The following is an 18,138-nucleotide window of genomic DNA, read 5'->3' as shown; positions in this document are numbered from 1 at the left end:
GTGGCCCTCCTGAAGCCAACATTATCTTTTCGGCACCAGGTCAAGACTTTTCTTTTCTCCCAGGCATTTAACAGCATATGTTGAGTTTTAACTGACTCCAGAACTAGCTTTGACCTGGTTGAGTGTTTAAAAATTGTTTTAAATGTTAGCTGTTTTATGGTTTTAAACTTTGTATATTGATTTTTAATGTTCAGTCTTTAAACCTTTGTAAACCGCTGAGAGAGCTTCAACTATGGGGCGGTATAGCAAAAAGGGAAGGGTAAATGGCTTAATGATTTAGATAACCAATTTCTGAAGTTCCATTGGGAACTCTGGGATAATTATAAAAAGGAATTGTTTTCAAGTAATTCCCCCTTAACACCGGTGATAATGTTAAAGAAATTTCCTGAAAATTTAAAGATGAGGTTAAGCAAAGTTTTAAAAGAAATAAATAAAATGAAATTAGGAGAGTGGTTAAGGGGGATGAATACAAGAGAGAGGTTGGAAGAAGTTTTGAGAGATTTGGAATTAACGTGGTTAAATTATTTTCAATTAGAACAATGGACTAAAAATTGGGTAAGAGAAAATGGAGAATGTAAAGAGAGGACGAAATTTGAGGAATTAATTCAACAAAAAGAAATAGATAAGGGACAAAACATAGGGATAAAGGGGTTAGTGAGTCAAATATATAATATATTAGTTGAGAAAGGAGGGCTGGATAGTGCTGGGAAAATGGTTTGGGAGACTGATTTGAAGATACAAATAGGACAACAGAGGTGGGATGGACTATGGAGACAGAGTGTTGAGAAATATGTCAGTAAGAATAAAGGAGAATTACTATAAACTTGTATGGAGGTGGTACTTAACTCCGGTTAGATTAAATAAGATTAATAAACAGCTTTCAGCAGATTGTTGGAGGGGTTGTGGAGAAAAGGGAACGTATTTACATATGTGGTGGGATTGTATACATGTGCAAAAGTTATGGAAGATGGTGTTTTATGAGATTGAACAGATTGTGGGATTTAAAGTAGAAGTTACACCAAGGATTGCATTACTCTCACTGCATGATGATCTTAAATGTAATAAAGAAATGAAAGAATTGATAACGAACCTACTGACAGCTGCGAGGTTGATAGTAACTAGGAATTGGAAAATTACAGGAGATTATTGTATTGAAGAATGGTATAAAGAAGTGTGGGACATTGCTATAAACGATAAATTGACATGTAATATAAAAATGCAAAGAGGCATAGTAAAAACGAATGATTTTGAGAGTATATGGAAAAAGTTCCTGGAATTTGTATTTTCTAAAGGAAGGGGGGTTCCACCAACAGATGAAACTATGAGTTTTTGGAAACAAGAATGAGATCCCGAGGTGGGGGGAGCACTGTTATGTTTATTATATTATGTTTAATAGGTTAATATTGAATATATGATAGTAAGGTATGATAATATCTTGTATTAAGTGATTTTGATTTGTGTTTGTTGTTTCAATAATAAAAATATTCAAAAAAAAACAAAAAACTATGGGGCGGTATATAAATATAATAAATATAATAAAAGAAAATATTTTGGTGCTTATTCTGCATTATATTACTGCAGTAATGTATATGGCGCTTTGCAGAATATCTCAAGCGAAACCACAAGTTGCCTGCTGTAAGGAATTTACAAGCTACATTTCAACAGTGGGTTTGATGAGAGAGAGATGAGGGACGACAACAACAAAACGTTGTTACAATAATCTCAGCATAAGCCTGGGGGGGGAACTTGTTCCAGAAAGGAATTCTTATGTCTGTGGAGGGAAATTATTTGAAATTATAAGGACAAACACTGGTTCACAAGAGAGGGGTAAGCAGAGAAATCAGATAGCAGTCCGCATGTGCACATGCGCGCGCGCGCGTACACACACACACACACACACACACACAAGTCCCTGTATTCGTTTTGCTTCCGACTTTCCCATTTCTAGCCATGTAGTTATTTGGCAGGCGAGTTCCGAAAGCCATTAACACACAAAAGCTATATTGTCTACTAAACTGCACTGTAAGCATCCGAGACATTCTTCCCATACAGTTGTCTTTACTGGACATATCTCACTAATGGATGGGCTTGCAACTTAATAGGGACTAGCATGGATAAACAGAATTGGAAGCTTTAGGATCTTTATCTCCTTAAAGCTTTCATCTTTCTTTCAAAGTAAAACACTGTCCATCTCTCATAATCTGTTTGCTTGCTGTAGATATTTTTCCAGACATCCAGAAGTTTGGGGGGGGGGATTTTTTTTAAAAAAAAAAAAATTACAGAGAATTCCAGATCCTCCCCACTAAGGCCAGTGTTTTTTAGTGCTTCAGTACTCACTCCCTGCTCTATTTGTGTGCTTTGAACCACGTAATAAGCAAAGCACAGCAATCCGAGTTAACAGCTGAAGCTCAAGGAAACCCATCTCCTTTTAACCTTAGTAGCTATTTTCATTCATCAAGCCTGAGTGGTATGCTTTATTAACATAAGACCTCTCTAAGTGCTGTGGCAGGGCAAGGGGATTTCTCAAATGGAGACAAGGTTCATGGAGGTTCAAGCAACTGCTGTGAGAGGCTTCCGTTTCCAGGGACCTCCGTTCTCCCGCATTCTGTACAAGTCAACACTAAACACCAACACTGAGCTTTGGAGACATCCCACTGCTTCTCCAGGGTCCATAGCCGGGATGAGCAATTTGTACTCCTCCAGACACTGTTGGACTGAAACTCCCATCATCCCTAACCATTGGTTATGCTGGCTAGGGCTGATGGAAGCTGCAATCCAACACCATATGGAGCAGCACAAGTTTTCCACCCTTGGTCAACAGGAAGGCAGCGATGCTCCCTGACACCACACTGAGCTTGTCTTACCAGATTAAAAGATGCACTCGTCAGAAGCAAGCTCGTGAAGACATTTATGGACCAGAAGAGTCTGGAAGTTGAAGACTCAGAATGCTTAAAGTTAACTGTCATTTATTTTAAGGAGCAGTGGCATCTTGAACCTGGAGCCCACCATGTCACTAAGCACAAAGCACACATAGAACAGGAACTAATGTCAAACCAAGAGTTTATTCACAGCACTTCTCAATACATCAGTCTTAAAAGGAATAGAGCCCAGAAGTTTCTCAGACCCAATTCCACCCCTAAAGGAGTGAAAGGAGGGTGCAGGGGCTCTTTCAGTAGCTTCTTTTTCAAGCACTCCACTTCTGGTTTAGCCTACCCCAATAGATCAGGTCTCAGTCTTACCCTCTCTAGAGTCTAACTCTATGCCTCCACCTTCACCCTCTTCCCTCAGCTGCCCTTTCTTCCCATCTGACTGTCTCCCCACCGCTCTTCTCCATCCTGCTCCCTCTGTTTCTGCTCCTCTCTTTCCCAATGTTGGGGCTCTTTCACTGCCGTTTATTATTATTTTTATGCATTATTACATTTACATCCCGCCTTTTTTCCTCCTTAAGGAACCCAAGGTGGTGCACATAACCCCCCTCCTCTCCAATTTTATCCTCACAACAACCACCCTGTGAGGTAGGTTGGACTGAGAGCCTGTGACTGGCCCAAAGTCACCCAGTGGGTTTCCATGGCCAAGTGGGGACTAGAACCTGGATCTCCCAACTCCCAGGCCAACACTCTAACCACTACACCACACCAGCTCTCTCTATACTGCACTGCTGTTCCATCCGTCTCCTCCCTTTCCTTCCTTACCACTTTCTCAGGTCTCTCCCCGTCTCCCTCATGCTACTCCATTCCCTTGCCTCTTCTTTCTTGCCTCTCTTCTGTAGTGTTCCCTTTTGAGCTACCCACTCAACTCCACGCATCCTCCTCAGACAGCCCATTACACACACACAATCACACACACTCAGCATCCCTCTCTCTCACTCACATAAACATGCCTTTTGAAAATGCGAATCTCACTGGATCCCTACTTATGTTCTTTTCTCCCTTCAGCAGGGACGGGCCTTCCCCCAGGGGCACCATGGGCTGTTTGTTCCCGATTGACCCCAATTCACTCCGTTCAGATGGGCAGCAACTCTCCAAGGTCTCAAAAATGATCTTCGCCAATGCTACCACATGATGTCCTTTAACTGGGAATGCCAGAGACTGAGTCAAAGCTACAGCTCCTTAAGATGTACAACCTCTAGTTGCATCAGGATTTCAACTGGCCGCTACAGAAATTCAGAGCACCAGGGGCCTCTTCACACACTGTCAAGGCTGCTCCTATCAAACACTCACTGAATTGCTTTCCTCTAGCACATCAGCAGTCATTTGCTACTTCATATGACAACAGAAACATCCCTGAAGTTCAGCTCTGAAAGTAACTTTATTTCAAGTACATTCTACTACATGAGGGTACTAAGTTGTAGTCTTCAGCATTGGACACAAACTGGTGGATGTGGTTCAATCTAAGCTGACTCACACCAGCGATGGAGGCACCTTTTTTGTTGGCTTCTCTTGGAGGCAGAGGAGAAGCTATAGTCTTTTAAAAGGAGAGAGAGAGAGAATCTGAGAAAGAGAGGGGGAGAAGAATGGAGGATGAGAGAAAAGGGGGGGGGGAAATGGAAGTAGGGATTAGCAAGTATATGATAAACAACTTAAAAGTGGATCCCAGATCTGAAAAAGCTGAAGACTACTGAGCTACATCTACTAACACTACAATCCAAAATTGGTCTTTGAATGTAAAGTTCTCCCAAACTCAAAGAGATTCAGTTCCAAGTAAATGGGTTAGAGGTTACTAATATATTCTTAGAAATGCCAGCATAATCAGAATATATTCTGCAAGAAAGTTAACGCCTATTAACCAGAAGAAGAAGAAAAGAATGCTTGCTTAATTTCATTTCTAAGCACACGTTATTAAGTGTGGACTAAAACTGCACATATCAAGTTGGGACAGGACTTTAGTTTCCTGGTACCTGCAGCCAGCCACTTTCTGACTTAAGAGGCTGCATTACATCCAGACATACCTGAGGAAGGACGCCACATTATGTTTGTTAGGTTCTAGACATACATTTTGTTCCACTTAGTCAGATGAAGCATTGATGTTTCAGTCACACGCGGGAACGGCAGCAGATATAAACAAATCCACATGCAGGAACGGCAGCAGATATAAACAAGTCCACAAATCCAGACCTCTCCAAACTGGTGCCCTCCAGATGTTTTGGACTACAATTTCCAACATCCCTGGTTATGCTGACTAGGGCTGATGGGTGCTGTAGTACGAAACATCTGAAAGGCACTACTATATGGGGGAAGGCAGTTGTCTCACATCCTTCATCCAAGGAGATCAAGAAAGCATGCATAGCATTGGGTAAAATCCAACATAACTCCTACTTAGAGTAGACCACTGAAATGAATGGGACTTAAGTTAGTTATGATTAACTCATCCCATTCATTCTAAGGGGCCTACTCTAAGTGGAAGTTACATTGAGTTTTACCCATTATTCCTTGTTATACTCAGAACAACCTAGGAGGTTGGTTCAAGGCTTCCTAGTGAACTTCAGATCAGCGACTGAACTGTCTCCCCTTGCCTAAACGGCAAGCATCGGACTAGTGAACAATACGGTCCACCCCAATCTAACCACAAAACACTAATAGGAAATACGCTTCACATAAAAGGTGAATCCACATAGCAACCTGGGCTGGAAAAACCACAGTGAATCAACACTTCTTATTTTTGCAATGCAAAGAGATCTTATAGGTTGCAGAACCACTAGCTGGTCAAAAGGAAGTCTACATGTTTCCTGCCTGGCTTCAGTGAACTCATTTCTAACCCTGTACTGAGGAAGCGATGCTCCCTTCCAACAAACAAACAGGGTAGTAGGCAGAGAACGCGCCCATCTGGCAGAACGTGCCCAATCACCAAGGGCTTGTAGCAGCGGTTGTTCCCTGCTGCTGAAGTTTCATTTACTTAATATGTATATGCTGCTTTTTGGCTCCATACAAGGACCACAAATCAATTTTAGAAGCTTGGTTAGGGCTCTTCTAGCTTTGGATGTTTCTCCCACCACAATGTTACCAATAGCCTTTTTCCTGACCCTGTTTGCTACTCGAGGAGAAAACCCATCAGCAAAGTAAACTACAGTAACAGAACTGAGAAGCAGCATCTACAGTGAAAGAGAGAAAGCTGGTGAGAATAGTTGGGCTTTGGCTAAACAACAACAACAACAGTTTATTGCGGTCAATAGACCATTCCAGCAGGGCTAAACAACAGTTACCAAGCCAATACACAATTTCACAAACTCACATGCCAGAGCATATGTAAAATCATATAAAGCCTAAGAAGGAAGTGTGTGTGTGTGTGTGTGTGTGTGTGTGTGTGTGTGTGTGTGTGTGAAAGAGAGAGAGGTAGGGAGAGAGAGAGAGGTAGGGAGGGAGGGTGAGAGGGAGAACATTCATAATATTGACAGATAAAATTATTATTAAAAAGAGGTGAGAGTCCCCTAGAATTGAGTGTATCCCCCTTATTTCCACAGAATACAACTTGTTTTTAGGCTACTGTTACTCGAGTTCCATAGCATTTGTTATATTTAAAACTTATTCTGGAATGCCACTTAAAGGGTTAAGTTTTTGTTGCATGGATCTTCCTCTGCATTGATTTTCCTTTATCAAAGCGGTATGGACTAGACAATAGTTCATGCAGTGTAAAGGTCCTTTTCTAGCAAAACTTTGTTTCTCCCCTACTCCCCCTTTTTTGTTCTGGGATGATGAGTGACACAACAAAAGCAGCAAAGAAGTCACCAGTATATGAATCATTTCCTAGTCGTGCAGTAATTTTCCTGAACAATGTGATTCAGCTTTTCAGAGGCTGATACCTAACTGAATCAGAGCCCTATTTTCTACCTACCATCCCCAGAACTTCAAGTTTAGCTACATCAAAGAACAAACAACCAAAAATGTCATTTTTCATTTTTGTTGCATCAAGAGAGGGTTCACATGATCCAATACTCCTGAAGTTAAAATGAACATAAACTAGCACAGCCCTCTCCAGCCTGGTGTCCTTCAGATCTTTTGGACCTCAACTCCCATTAGGCTTAGCCAAGTCAGGAATGATGGGAGCTGTCGTCTAAAACATCTGAAGGGTACCAGTTTGAGGAAGGCTGAACTAATATGTAAGGAAGAAGGCTAGCTTGGAATCCTTTTTCTCCATATCTTGTTTTCTTTATAGAAGCTTTTTGATGTGTTTTTAATGGAAGAATAAGCCCCCACCTGATGGGTGAACTTGTACAAGCTGAGACTTGTACAAGAGCAAGCTGTGCTCCAAAACCCCAAAATATTATCCCATATTAGTAATAGACATTGCTACTGGGATTTCTTTTAGTGTTAATGTTTTTGGAAGGGATCCACACAGATATATGCTTCCCAGAAATATAAAACGAAGTGCTAATAATTCTCTGTGGGAGATTTCTGGTAAGCACAAATCGTAGTTTCAGAAGCACTATCAGTATCATCATCATCATCATTATTATTATTATTATTATTATTATTATTATTATTATTTTGCAGCTCTGACTCTGGAATCAGGTCCTATTTTAGCAGGAGTAAAGCATCTCAAGCTTTCTAAACAGTAACAAGTTACACAAATATCTGAAAGCAACTGGTTTTAAGTTTCCTTTTTGAGGTCTCCCTTTGTTAGAACTTAAGAACTGCTTGGCTGCATCAGCAGTTAGGTTCCGTTGGGTAGACAGATTCGCTTTGATAAGCTCACAAGCAAGGTAACAAAGACATTTGCCCCTTATACATGCTCAGAATCTGTTGGCATACTGCCTCCGAATGTTGAGTTTCTTCATTTTGGGCTTTCACAGTATGATCATATATTTTATTGCTTTCCAACTGTATTCTTAAATCAGTTATATTCCTAAACAGTGTGGTCCTTACAATGACAGGTATATCCTTCTCAAACACTCTTAAACTAGTCCAGAGAGGCCAGGCTCCTCCTTTTGTCGATTCTACCGAAACAGAAGAAAGGAATTTAGCTGACCTGGAAGCAATTCCAATATAAACCCAACATAAATTAAAAGTTTAATTTCTGGAAATGTGCTGCATCAAGGCACCACTCTATAAAATGTTCAAATAGCTCCATTTTCTATTTCTACATCATTACCTCCTCCACACCACCATCTATATACCTGCATATCTCTGCACGCAACACTCACAACTAAGCCAGTTGTATCTCACTATTGTAGACTTATTCATTCTATTTTAAACTGAAGTTCATGTTAATCGGTAAAGTCCACTGTTGAAATCAATTTGAGCCCATTTGCAAAAGACAAGCAAACCAACTAAACCGAGTTAACAGGATTTTATCTGAATTGCAATTTTCCAAATTCAAGCAAACTGTGGCCTTAGGTCTAACAAATTCAAGCAAGAAAAGGTTATATTGTAAAGTATTTGCCAACACCTTGGCAGACATACAACACCTTTCACTTCAGTGTTCTAAACTGATTTGCTTGTGTGTATAATGAATTTCATTTTTATTCCACCATTCCTCCAAAGAGGTCAGAGTGGTGCACCTGAGATTCCCTCCCACATGCTTTGATAGAGTTGCCTTACAACTTCTTCAAAGTCTTCTTACAAAGTCACGTTTAGCCTGAGTTGGACAATCTTTCCCATCTTCATGGATCATAGTTTATGAAATCATGAATGAGCACTGTGGTTGAGCCCACCTCCATTCATGCACCAGCTTTGGCTTGTATTCCTGGCTTGTATTGAGCCGAAGTTCCCTGTTATGTCTGAGCTGAGGAACTCTGGCTAAATAGATATTAACTAACCAAAATAATAAGCCAGGACCAGTTTTTGGATTATCTTGGTTTGGAAAGGAAAGGAACCTCTTGTGCAAGCACTGAGTCATTACTGACTCTTGGAGGGACGCCAGCTTTCATTGACGTTTTCTTGGCAGGCCTTATAGTGGGGTGGTTTGCCGTTGCCTTCCCCGGCCATTATTACCTTTCCCCCAGCTAACTGGGTACTCATTTTACCAACCTTGGGAAAATGGAAGGCTGAGTCGACCCGAGCCTGCTGCCTGAAACCAGCTTCCGCTGGGATCGAACTCAGGCCATGAGGAGAGTTAACTGATATTAAGTCAGAGTTCCTGAGTTCGGACATAATGGGGAATTCTGACTCATTACAAGCCAGGAATGAAGCGCCAAAGCTAGCCTACAAGTGGAAGAGGGAGGGGAAAGAGAGGAACCCTCTGCCTGAATATTCATTCCAGGCCTCTTTTTTGAAGCCTGGAAAAATAGTCTTAACTAAGGCATAGACAACATCTCTGTTCTCCAGAACTTGCTTAACTCTAGTTTTGATTTCTACTTAAAGCTATAGCTTCACACTAACATGACATTTTTCCTGAGAGTTCTTCCTGGAAAACTCTCTTCACTTAACAAACCCTACATTAAAAACTCCCTGCACATCAGAGAAACATTCTAGCACAATCCCTGACATGCTAGTGTTTTTCATGGAAGGACCTTTTTTAATGTAGTAAAGCATTCAAAAATATTAGTCCCACACCAGCAGTCTTCAGAGATAACACTTCAAGAAGGAGCCTTACATGACATTTTGCTGAATCTGAGGTTCCACCCTCTCATGATTTCCCAATTGAACTCAAAAAGCAAAGCAATATCCATGAACTTACAACCTGCAGGTCACAACCTATTAGAGTATCTAAGTCGACTAACTCTAAAATGTATTCTAAAATCCCAGAAATTGGGTGCTGAGATGTCCTGTGAAAAACAGCTTATCCATTACCAGATACAGTTTTATCTCCAACAGACTCTAAAGCTCAAAAAAGATAGAAAGCGAGTAAGGTCCAAGTGAACTGTAGATAATACACTGAATTTCACATCTGGGTAGGTCAATGTCTGCTTTATTAGCCTAAGTGGGAAATTTCAGTTGTTTTTCAGACTGATAATGGAAGGAAATAAATGAAGTGTTTGTAAAATAACTTACCAGTACTAGTTTTGAACAGTGCAATTTGATGGCAAGCTGAATCTATTATAGCTTGGTGACTTTAATTCCCAAGTATGAGTCAAGGTTAACACAAGTGACATTTTCAAAAAGATTCAATTTGGAGAAATTGGAAACATCATTTCTATGTCAGTTAGATGAAAATATATTCCCCCACCCCCCCCAAAAAAAAATCCAATTTCAGGCACGGAGAGAGGAAAGAGAAAAAGAATGGAGATGTTTAGAACAAGAGGTCTTTACTTTAAGAAGAACAGAGTCAAATGAATCAGCAGCCTAGAGTGGTTCCTAATGAGAAATCAAATAGGAGCTGAACTAGATAGAGCTACAAAGTGAGAATGAGAAGTTTAAAGCTGCTTTGTTTCTAAAAGCCAGGGTGCAAATGTGTTTGTAAATAAATAAATAAACCACCGCACCACAAGACAAGAACTGGAAGCCACTGAACAGAATAACAGAGAGGAGTGACATGATTATTAATTGTGTAGAAAATAAATACCACTAAATTCTGGACAAAAGTTTAAATTGGGACAGGAAACCCAAAAAGCAATAGCCAAGATGAGAAGTGAAGTGTGTGTGTGTGTGTGTGTGTGTGTGTGTGTGTAAGGATAGCTTCCAGCAATAGTAGAAATTATTAATAATAAGATCTGTCAACAGAATTGATTTAATGAAAATTAACTGAGGATGAAACCAAGACAAAAGGCTATCCTTCCTTAAACTGAAAACATTTTGGCTCTGTTTAAAGCAGTTACTTTAATATTATGTTCCAGGGAACCTCAAGATTCCCCAGAAGTTTACTCAATGGAAAAATGGGTAAGGGTGAAATCCTACGCATGTTTAGACAGAAAAAAGTCTTACAACTCCCAGCATTCCCTGTGGCTGGCATGGGAATGTTGGGAGTTGTAGGATTTTTTTTCTGTCTAAACATGCATAGGATTGCATCCTAAATGACTGACAAGCTTCCGTCAATGATGCTTGCCCATTACTACTAATCTTCCCTGAAACAGGAAACCTCAGTGGTGGTCATTTTCAAGTTTCCCAGATCCATCTTTAACCCAGCTTGCACTATAAAGACAACTTAAAATGTCTGCCATTTATGTCTGTCTTTTTCTCCCCCCCACACACACCTTCTTTCTCCCAACTCTTTCCTAATTTCTGTTTTTCTTGGTCTTTCTCTCATCTTGAAGGATAGCAAATGAGCACAAAGGAGGGATCAAATGATCCACCAGTTGAAGATCAGCATTCTAAGGTGTTCTTGCAGTTCACACAGGAGAGACAGTGACGCCCAACAAGCCTGGCCCCCAGCAGGTACTCCAGATGCAATGCTAAACCATGGGTTGGAGCTATCCAAATGAGCAATTAAGGAGACTTGGGGTTGAAGCAAGCCATAGTTTGAAGCAAGCCATAGTTTGCCATTTCATCCAAACCAGTAAACCATGATTTGCAGGGCAAGTACAGACATTGACCTGGTTCACACGCAACAATCTACAGATTTAAAAAGTATGGGATTTCATGCACAAGCGGGCACCTGCCTCTTTCACTGTATCACACAACCCACGATTGGCTCTTTCGTAGGTTGTGCAGCATAACGCCCAAGCCTGGACCACAGGATTGTTTAAGGGCTAAAAAAAACCAGTGGTTAACCCATGGTTTGTTGTTCGGTTATTAAACCAATGAATTGTCATTACATACAAGCAGGATCTATAGTCTGAATGGAAGAGCAAAACATGGTTCACCCCAAAATTGGGGGAGGATCACCATGCCTGAGGAGAGGAGCCCATAGCATCTTGATTGCTCACTCATACAGCACCATAGTCTGGTGTTGCAGCTGAACCCATTCCCAGCAATGGGAATTTCTGCAGAAGTTGTTGTTATCTGAAGATAGAAAGACAGTGATTTACAGTATTTAGGCTATTAAGATGGGCTTTATACCCAGGAATCAAGATTCAGAAAACAGATGCAATTCACAGTCTGGATTTTACCAATTCAACCATTGTAAAAATATTTTCTAAAAATAAACTCCTTTAAAAGTGGTTCAAATTACCCACCAAAACAGTAAAGAATTTCACCATTATACAACTTTGAGAACTTTACTTGATCTAGTTTGTTCAAAGTCACCCCCCCATCTATTTTTAGAAGGTATTTTTAAAAAGTAGACCACACATGCTACACATCAAAATTAGTGGGCCAAGTTACATAATTGCAGGGAACAAGCAAGAACAAGGGGAGAAGAGCATGGGAAGAAGTCCCAGTCCATGCCTTGCTTACAATATAGCTGTATGAGGCTTCAAGTCGACGCATCATGCCTTCACACTGCCTTTTTTAATATGGAGGCAGTATAGTGCTCCCAATATTGATTCTTGCCAATAAAAACCAGGAAATTGAAAGTGGCAGGAATGTTGCATACACCAAAGCATTAAGCCCACAAACTCCACAACAGCATCCTTTCAAACTGTGCATATAGGATTTGGCCACAAGTGTTACTGTGCCCGTTATTTCAAGCATTAAGGAAACATTTCCACCCAAGTTACAGCACGCCGAGAAATGTGTCCACACACTTTCCAAGAAAATGGGAAATGCTGCAGTGCTTTGAAAGGCCAAGGGCCAAAACAGACGAGCTGAAATCAGATCTCCCAACAATATAAAGCAGCCATGAGTGGCCTCAAATGGGATCAGAGCTGTGGAAGGGGATTTTTTTTAACCCCTTTCCACCCATGCTGTTTTCCTGACCTAAATTCCCACTCCAAAGTTGCTATATGCCCCGCTGAGGAAAGCTAACACATTTTCCCCATGGGGCAAAAACAGCTGGGAGAAAGACAGTTTCAGAGTAGAAGAAATGGCTAACTCTCTCGCACACACACCCATACAGTGTTGCACCCAAGACAGTTTGGAGGTCCACACAGCTGCTGCTTTTTTCTTATTTTTTAAAAAGGAAAGATCAGGAGATTTAATCACAGATTGTCCCATCTGGCTTGGCCCTGAAGTTTATAATTTTAAGTTCTCATAAGGCAATCCTCTGGACTCCAGGGGATGCAGGCCAATGTTTTAGGAACAGAGGAAAGTGCTGTTTCTGTATTACTTCTTCAACATAAACAAAAGATAGCTTTCTGTAGTCCTACTTTGGTTGTTTTATTATGGTTTTAATTTTTATGAACTGCCCAGAGAGCTTTGGCTATTGGGCGGTATAAAAATGTAATAAATAAATACTTTGAATTTGTTTCCACGCTGTCCGATTACAAGCACTGGTTTCAGTTAGCTTCTCCAGTCAAGGAGACTTATTCAGAGCAGGGTACTATTAATTATACTTAATGGCACACCATTTTACCATCTGCTTTACTCTGTTTAAGCCTTTACCTCAGACATTTGGGGCACAAGCCTATGCATTTTACAAGTCCTGAAATTCCCAGCATTCCCTGCACTGCTGGCTGGGAATGCTGGGAGTTTTAGGTCTTTTGTCTGCCTAAACATGCATACATTTGCACCCTTATCCTATGAAATGCTTACAGTCCCCAACACTTGAGACCAATTTAGAAATTTGCTAGTCCACTGGAAACAACTAGCAGTCCATAGACAATACATTCCATGCCATAAAAAGTTCACCCTTCCCAATGACTCATGCACCCTTCTAACAGCTGCTGCACCATTCCAAACTCAAAGCCCACTCCCTCCATTGCAGTCTGGGAAAACCAGTCACTTGTTGCTGCCCAACTTCAAACTCCCACTTACATGCTTGAAACACCATTGCTGTACTACGCCTTAACCCTATCTCCTGCACAGTTATCCCTTCTAATTCTCTCTTTTTTGTAAATTCATCACCACTACATTTCTCACCCTCACTTAAAGTAAATTGCCGTACCTCTAGATGTTCACTGTTTCAGGTCTTTCCTGCACAAAAACTTATTATTTTAAGGCCTTTCCCAGCATATAACCAATGGCTGACCAACAAAAATGCTAACAATCATGACTGACAAAAAAAAAATCTCACAGATTTTGGAATCATTATTTCGATGGAATTAAATCTAACATCTCTGAAGAGGGGGGGGAAATACATTGTCCAGAGTGCTCAAATCTAGAGTTGGTCTTTGCATGCCTAGTTTAAGTTGATTCCGAAGCAAACCAAGTATTTGTCAACAACTTTCTCCTGTATTTTTACAGCCTTTCAAGAATTCCAGTAGCTTCACTATCAACATCTCATTTATGCACTTACAGCAGCCATTCCCATGGGCTCAGTGGGCAACAGTGATATTGAATCAGAAACCGAATAAAACCAGAAGCAGAACCACCAGAGCATAATATGCTTTAACCAGGCTAGAAATAGTCGCTTAACTGAGTTGCCTTTTCAGGTCTCAGATGACTAAAACAGGTTTGTGGAGAAAGGCAAGCTACTAAAATTCTTATGGGCTAGTATGTTTTGCAGACTCATCTGCAAGCCTACTTTGAATAAAAGCCAACACATGCTGGCATACTCCAAACCCTAGGTAACATCTTGTATTACAATTAGCACATGTAAGAACAACTTTGATATACCACAGAGTAAAGCCAGGTATTCCAGACAAAACAGTACCAACCTTGATCAGGGGGCAAACATTATTTGCACATGCTAGCCACTCTCCCCCAAATTTTGTGATTTGAAAATGGAAATGCCCACAAAAGCAAAGTGTACAGCAAGCACTATGCTGTGTGGCTGTGGGCCAGAATAGGTTACCCCTGGGCCTCAGTATTACGAGTATTCCTATGGCAGGAATATCAAATAGTGTTATGGATTTCTGAGGAACATGATCCACACTATCCTTGCACCCCCTTTCATAGAATGAAAACAAAGCTCAGAAGAAAGTTGGCCACCTGTCTACACAAGCACCAGTGCCATGGATCAGATTTTGCCCAGATTAAGCTACTTTGAGCTGAGAGGCTTCTGATCACACTTGTATACAAGTCCTCCCCACCACCATAACCCTCTCCTACGCACTCCAAATTATTGGCACTTTTCATCCCTCCCGTCCCCATATCCCCCCCCCAATTCTTTGTCAAGGACATCACAAGCAACCAAACCAATCCTTGCAAAATCTATCCAGATCCCCTCTATACCACATCACTAACAGAGACAAACATACAGACCTAACTCAGACACCCCTTCATTTTTCCAGCGATGAGTCTGCATTTCTTCCCCCACCCCTACTAGGCTCAGTCCTTTTAAAGGCATTCAGATGAAGCAAGCCGTCAAGCCTGCTGCCCTCGCTCCCCTCCTTGAAAAGATGATGAGCAGCAGCCTATATGTTGAGGAGCAGAAGGAACCAAAAAGCAGTGGCAGAAGGGAGGAAAGCCCAAAGAGAGACCTTCCATCTCCTCTACTGGCTGAAGGGGTGGCCAGAAGGAAACTCAGTCGGTCACGGGGGGGGGGGGGGGGCTTCCTGTTGGGCTTCCCCTTCCCTGGCAGCAGACACCACAGGCAAACATTGGCAAGGTCTACCCTATCTCCTCTGCCTCCTTCCCCCAGCATCCACCAATTTCCCTCACCTCCGGAATTCGGAGTAGGATTCGTTGCTTTGCTTGGATTTATCTAAGAGTACAACCCAATCACTCTTTTTGCTGCAGATAGTATTGCCTCCTCGACTCAAGGCATCAAAGAGGTGGTGGTGACTTCCAATTGTATCCCAACAGCCTCCTCTTGCCCGGTCGTCCACTTTTCAAGAGGAGAGAACCAAGGCAGCTCAGCTGTGCAAACCGGGGACTCACAGGCCCCTGCTTGTCCTTTTACACTAGGTGCAAAGCAATCCCTACAAACTCTTGCTTCTTCCCCTGCCCAGAATGCTTTAAAGACATTTCCCTCACATATGTTCCTCTAGTCTAGGGCACAAGCATTGAGCCGGTTAAGAACACTGTAACTGGGCAATTTTAACATACACCCCAACCGCGACACACAGCACAGCAGAAGTTACCCTTTTCACTTGTAGGTTTTTTTTGGAAAAGGTCTGTTTTGGATAAATCTATGATGGTCTGCTCCTGATCCATTTTGCCTTCCATTTGCAGCCCCATCAACAAACATGTAAAAAACAACAAAGTTTTACCACCACCACTGTAATAGGATACAAGGAGGTTACCACAACAGCTGGAGTGACCATGTAAGGGAAGGCTCCTGGCATCTGCCTTGTACTGAAGTATTTTTCTTACAGCTTAACTATGCAAGATGCATGTGTTCATTGCCAGCAGGCCTGCTAGAACCCCTACCTTACAAGCACCAAAACACAAAGGCAGTTACAGTGCAACCCTATACATGTTTACTCAGAAGGAAGTTACATTGACTCCATTGGGGGTTACATCTAGATAAGTGGGTATAGGATTGCAGCCTCATTGTCCACCTATTGCACCAAATTCACACAAAGGCTTTCAAAATACATACAAAGGAAGCCAATTATATTTTTAGCCACCTATTTCATATGTTTACACTCCACCCTTCCATAAATGAATCAGATCCCAAAAGGCCAACAGGCAGGTGGGGGAAAGAAGGCTTCTATATTTTAACAGAAGGGAGAAAAAATAGGCCGCAATAGAGGCGACAAAACAATGCGCTCTCTCCCCCCCCCCCACCCACCCCGAAGAATGGAACAAGAGGAAATGGTTTTATTGCCGTCCCTTGCCTATAACAACTAAGGTGACCAGGAACTGTGACAAAGGCTGTGGATTATGACATCGAGGCACACGCCGTAGGCTACAGTAATCCTGGCCTTTTATACTCTCCTCGGCTGCCTCATTAAGCAAAAAGTGGGACCTGGCCTTTACGGACAATCACAAGGTACCAGAGCTGGTTAAAAATGATCTATGATGGGGGGGCGGCAGGGAGAGTCTCCCTCTTCGCCTCCACCAGCTTCTTCGACTAAAGAGAGACCACAAAGTGCGCGCAGATACACGCATGGTTTCTTGTCTCGCGTCTTCCGAACACTTCTCCCATTCGACACATGGCGACAACACTGGCTATGCTTCCTAAGCCCTCCGATACTCGAAACCACGACTTCCTTTGCTCCTAGACACAGACATAGAGCGAATCCGCAATTCGGAGTGCACACACACACACACACAAAACACCCCACGGCCTAACTGTCTGGGAAGAGGAGGCAAAATAAAATAAGCTCTCCCCCCCCTCCCTTTCTCCCCCAAAGTCCTTTGAGAAGCATTTTCTGTCTTCTGCCTCCCCCCCTCCGCCCCGTCGCGTTTTCCCTCGGCGAAAAGGAGACCTTACCCGATCGGAAGAAAGCCGCGATGTCTGCGGAATCCTTGGCGGCGTCCTCCGCCCCTTCTCCGGCTGCGTTGCCGCTGGTAGAGGAGGCGGTCGTGGAACCGCTCATGGCTGCTAGATGCGCTCGGTGGCTCCTCCGGACCCGATGCCACCGCCACTCTGATCAGCCTCCTTCCTTCTCTTTGACTGGATCCTGACAGCAGCAGGATTGGGGAGGGGAAGTGGGGGGGGGGGACTAAAATGTTGCCGCCGGCTCTCCGGCTTCACCTTCCAAGCAAAAAACCAGGAAGAAATCCATCCAGAGACACGATGGTGGTGGTGGTGGTGGTGGTGGTGCAAAGCGGGGCGTCGAGGGTAGGTGGGAGGGGGAGGAGAGAGAAAAGAAAAGGGCGGCTGGTTGGATGGATGGCTCGCTTGCCCAGGCAGCAGCAATGATTGTAATAATAGATGGAGGACACGGCTGAAGGTGTGCGCGCAGAGATCACAGCTCTAGGAGAGCCCCCGGCAGCCCCTCCAGAGAGGCAGGGTGTGCAGCGCATGCATAAGCCATGGATGCATGCGGGAGCAAAAAAAAGCAGAGACAATTGCAGGAGGGGGGAGGGAGGGCGCATGGATGGAGACGGGAGGAGGGGGCTGCAATCAGTGCAGCAGCAGCAGGAAGCCGGTGGGAGGGGAGAAAGAATGGAAGCAGGCGGCGGGCAAGCGGGAGGAAGGGTGTTGCAGTCTTTGGGGAGCCAGGCAGGAGCAGCTGCATTAACAACAGTGCCCTAGAAGGGTGCAGAAGCCGCCCCGCGCCTCCATCTTGATTGCAATTGCAAAGGTGGGTGGGAACAGGGAAGGAAGGAAGAGAGTCAATTCCCCGCCCAGGGAAGCCAGGGGAAAAAGAAGAGAGGGAGAGAGCAGCAGTGGAGGGGGGGGGGGCAAGGGCAGCCGCTCGGGAAGCTCCGGGCAACTCCGTTAGCGTTCGGC

At 42.9% G+C, this 18,138-nt stretch overlaps 1 protein-coding gene across 5 annotated transcripts in view; it reads right to left on the bottom strand.

Annotated features, from left to right (window-relative positions):
- The window catches only part of TRIO (trio Rho guanine nucleotide exchange factor), a 274,794-nt gene extending 257,473 nt beyond the window's left edge, over positions 1 to 17,321 (bottom strand). For 4 of the 5 annotated variants that reach the window (XM_063130237.1, XM_063130241.1, XM_063130244.1 and 1 more), the window contains exon 1: positions 17,173 to 17,321. In XM_063130237.1, coding sequence (XP_062986307.1) covers positions 17,173 to 17,278 — 106 coding nt within the window. In that variant the 5' untranslated portion in view covers positions 17,279 to 17,321. Of the gene's footprint in view, positions 1 to 15,114; positions 15,193 to 17,172 lie in introns of those variants that run through there. The other variant, XM_063130242.1, reaches the window with a different exon arrangement.
- Positions 17,322 to 18,138: the final 817 nt, after the last annotated feature.

This window comes from Elgaria multicarinata, chromosome 7 (genome assembly GCF_023053635.1).
Source record: "Elgaria multicarinata webbii isolate HBS135686 ecotype San Diego chromosome 7, rElgMul1.1.pri, whole genome shotgun sequence".
NCBI classification, from domain to species: domain Eukaryota; kingdom Metazoa; phylum Chordata; class Lepidosauria; order Squamata; family Anguidae; genus Elgaria; species Elgaria multicarinata.
The sequence above is the reverse complement of the archived record's forward strand: the minus strand, read 5'-3'. Positions and strand labels throughout refer to the sequence as shown.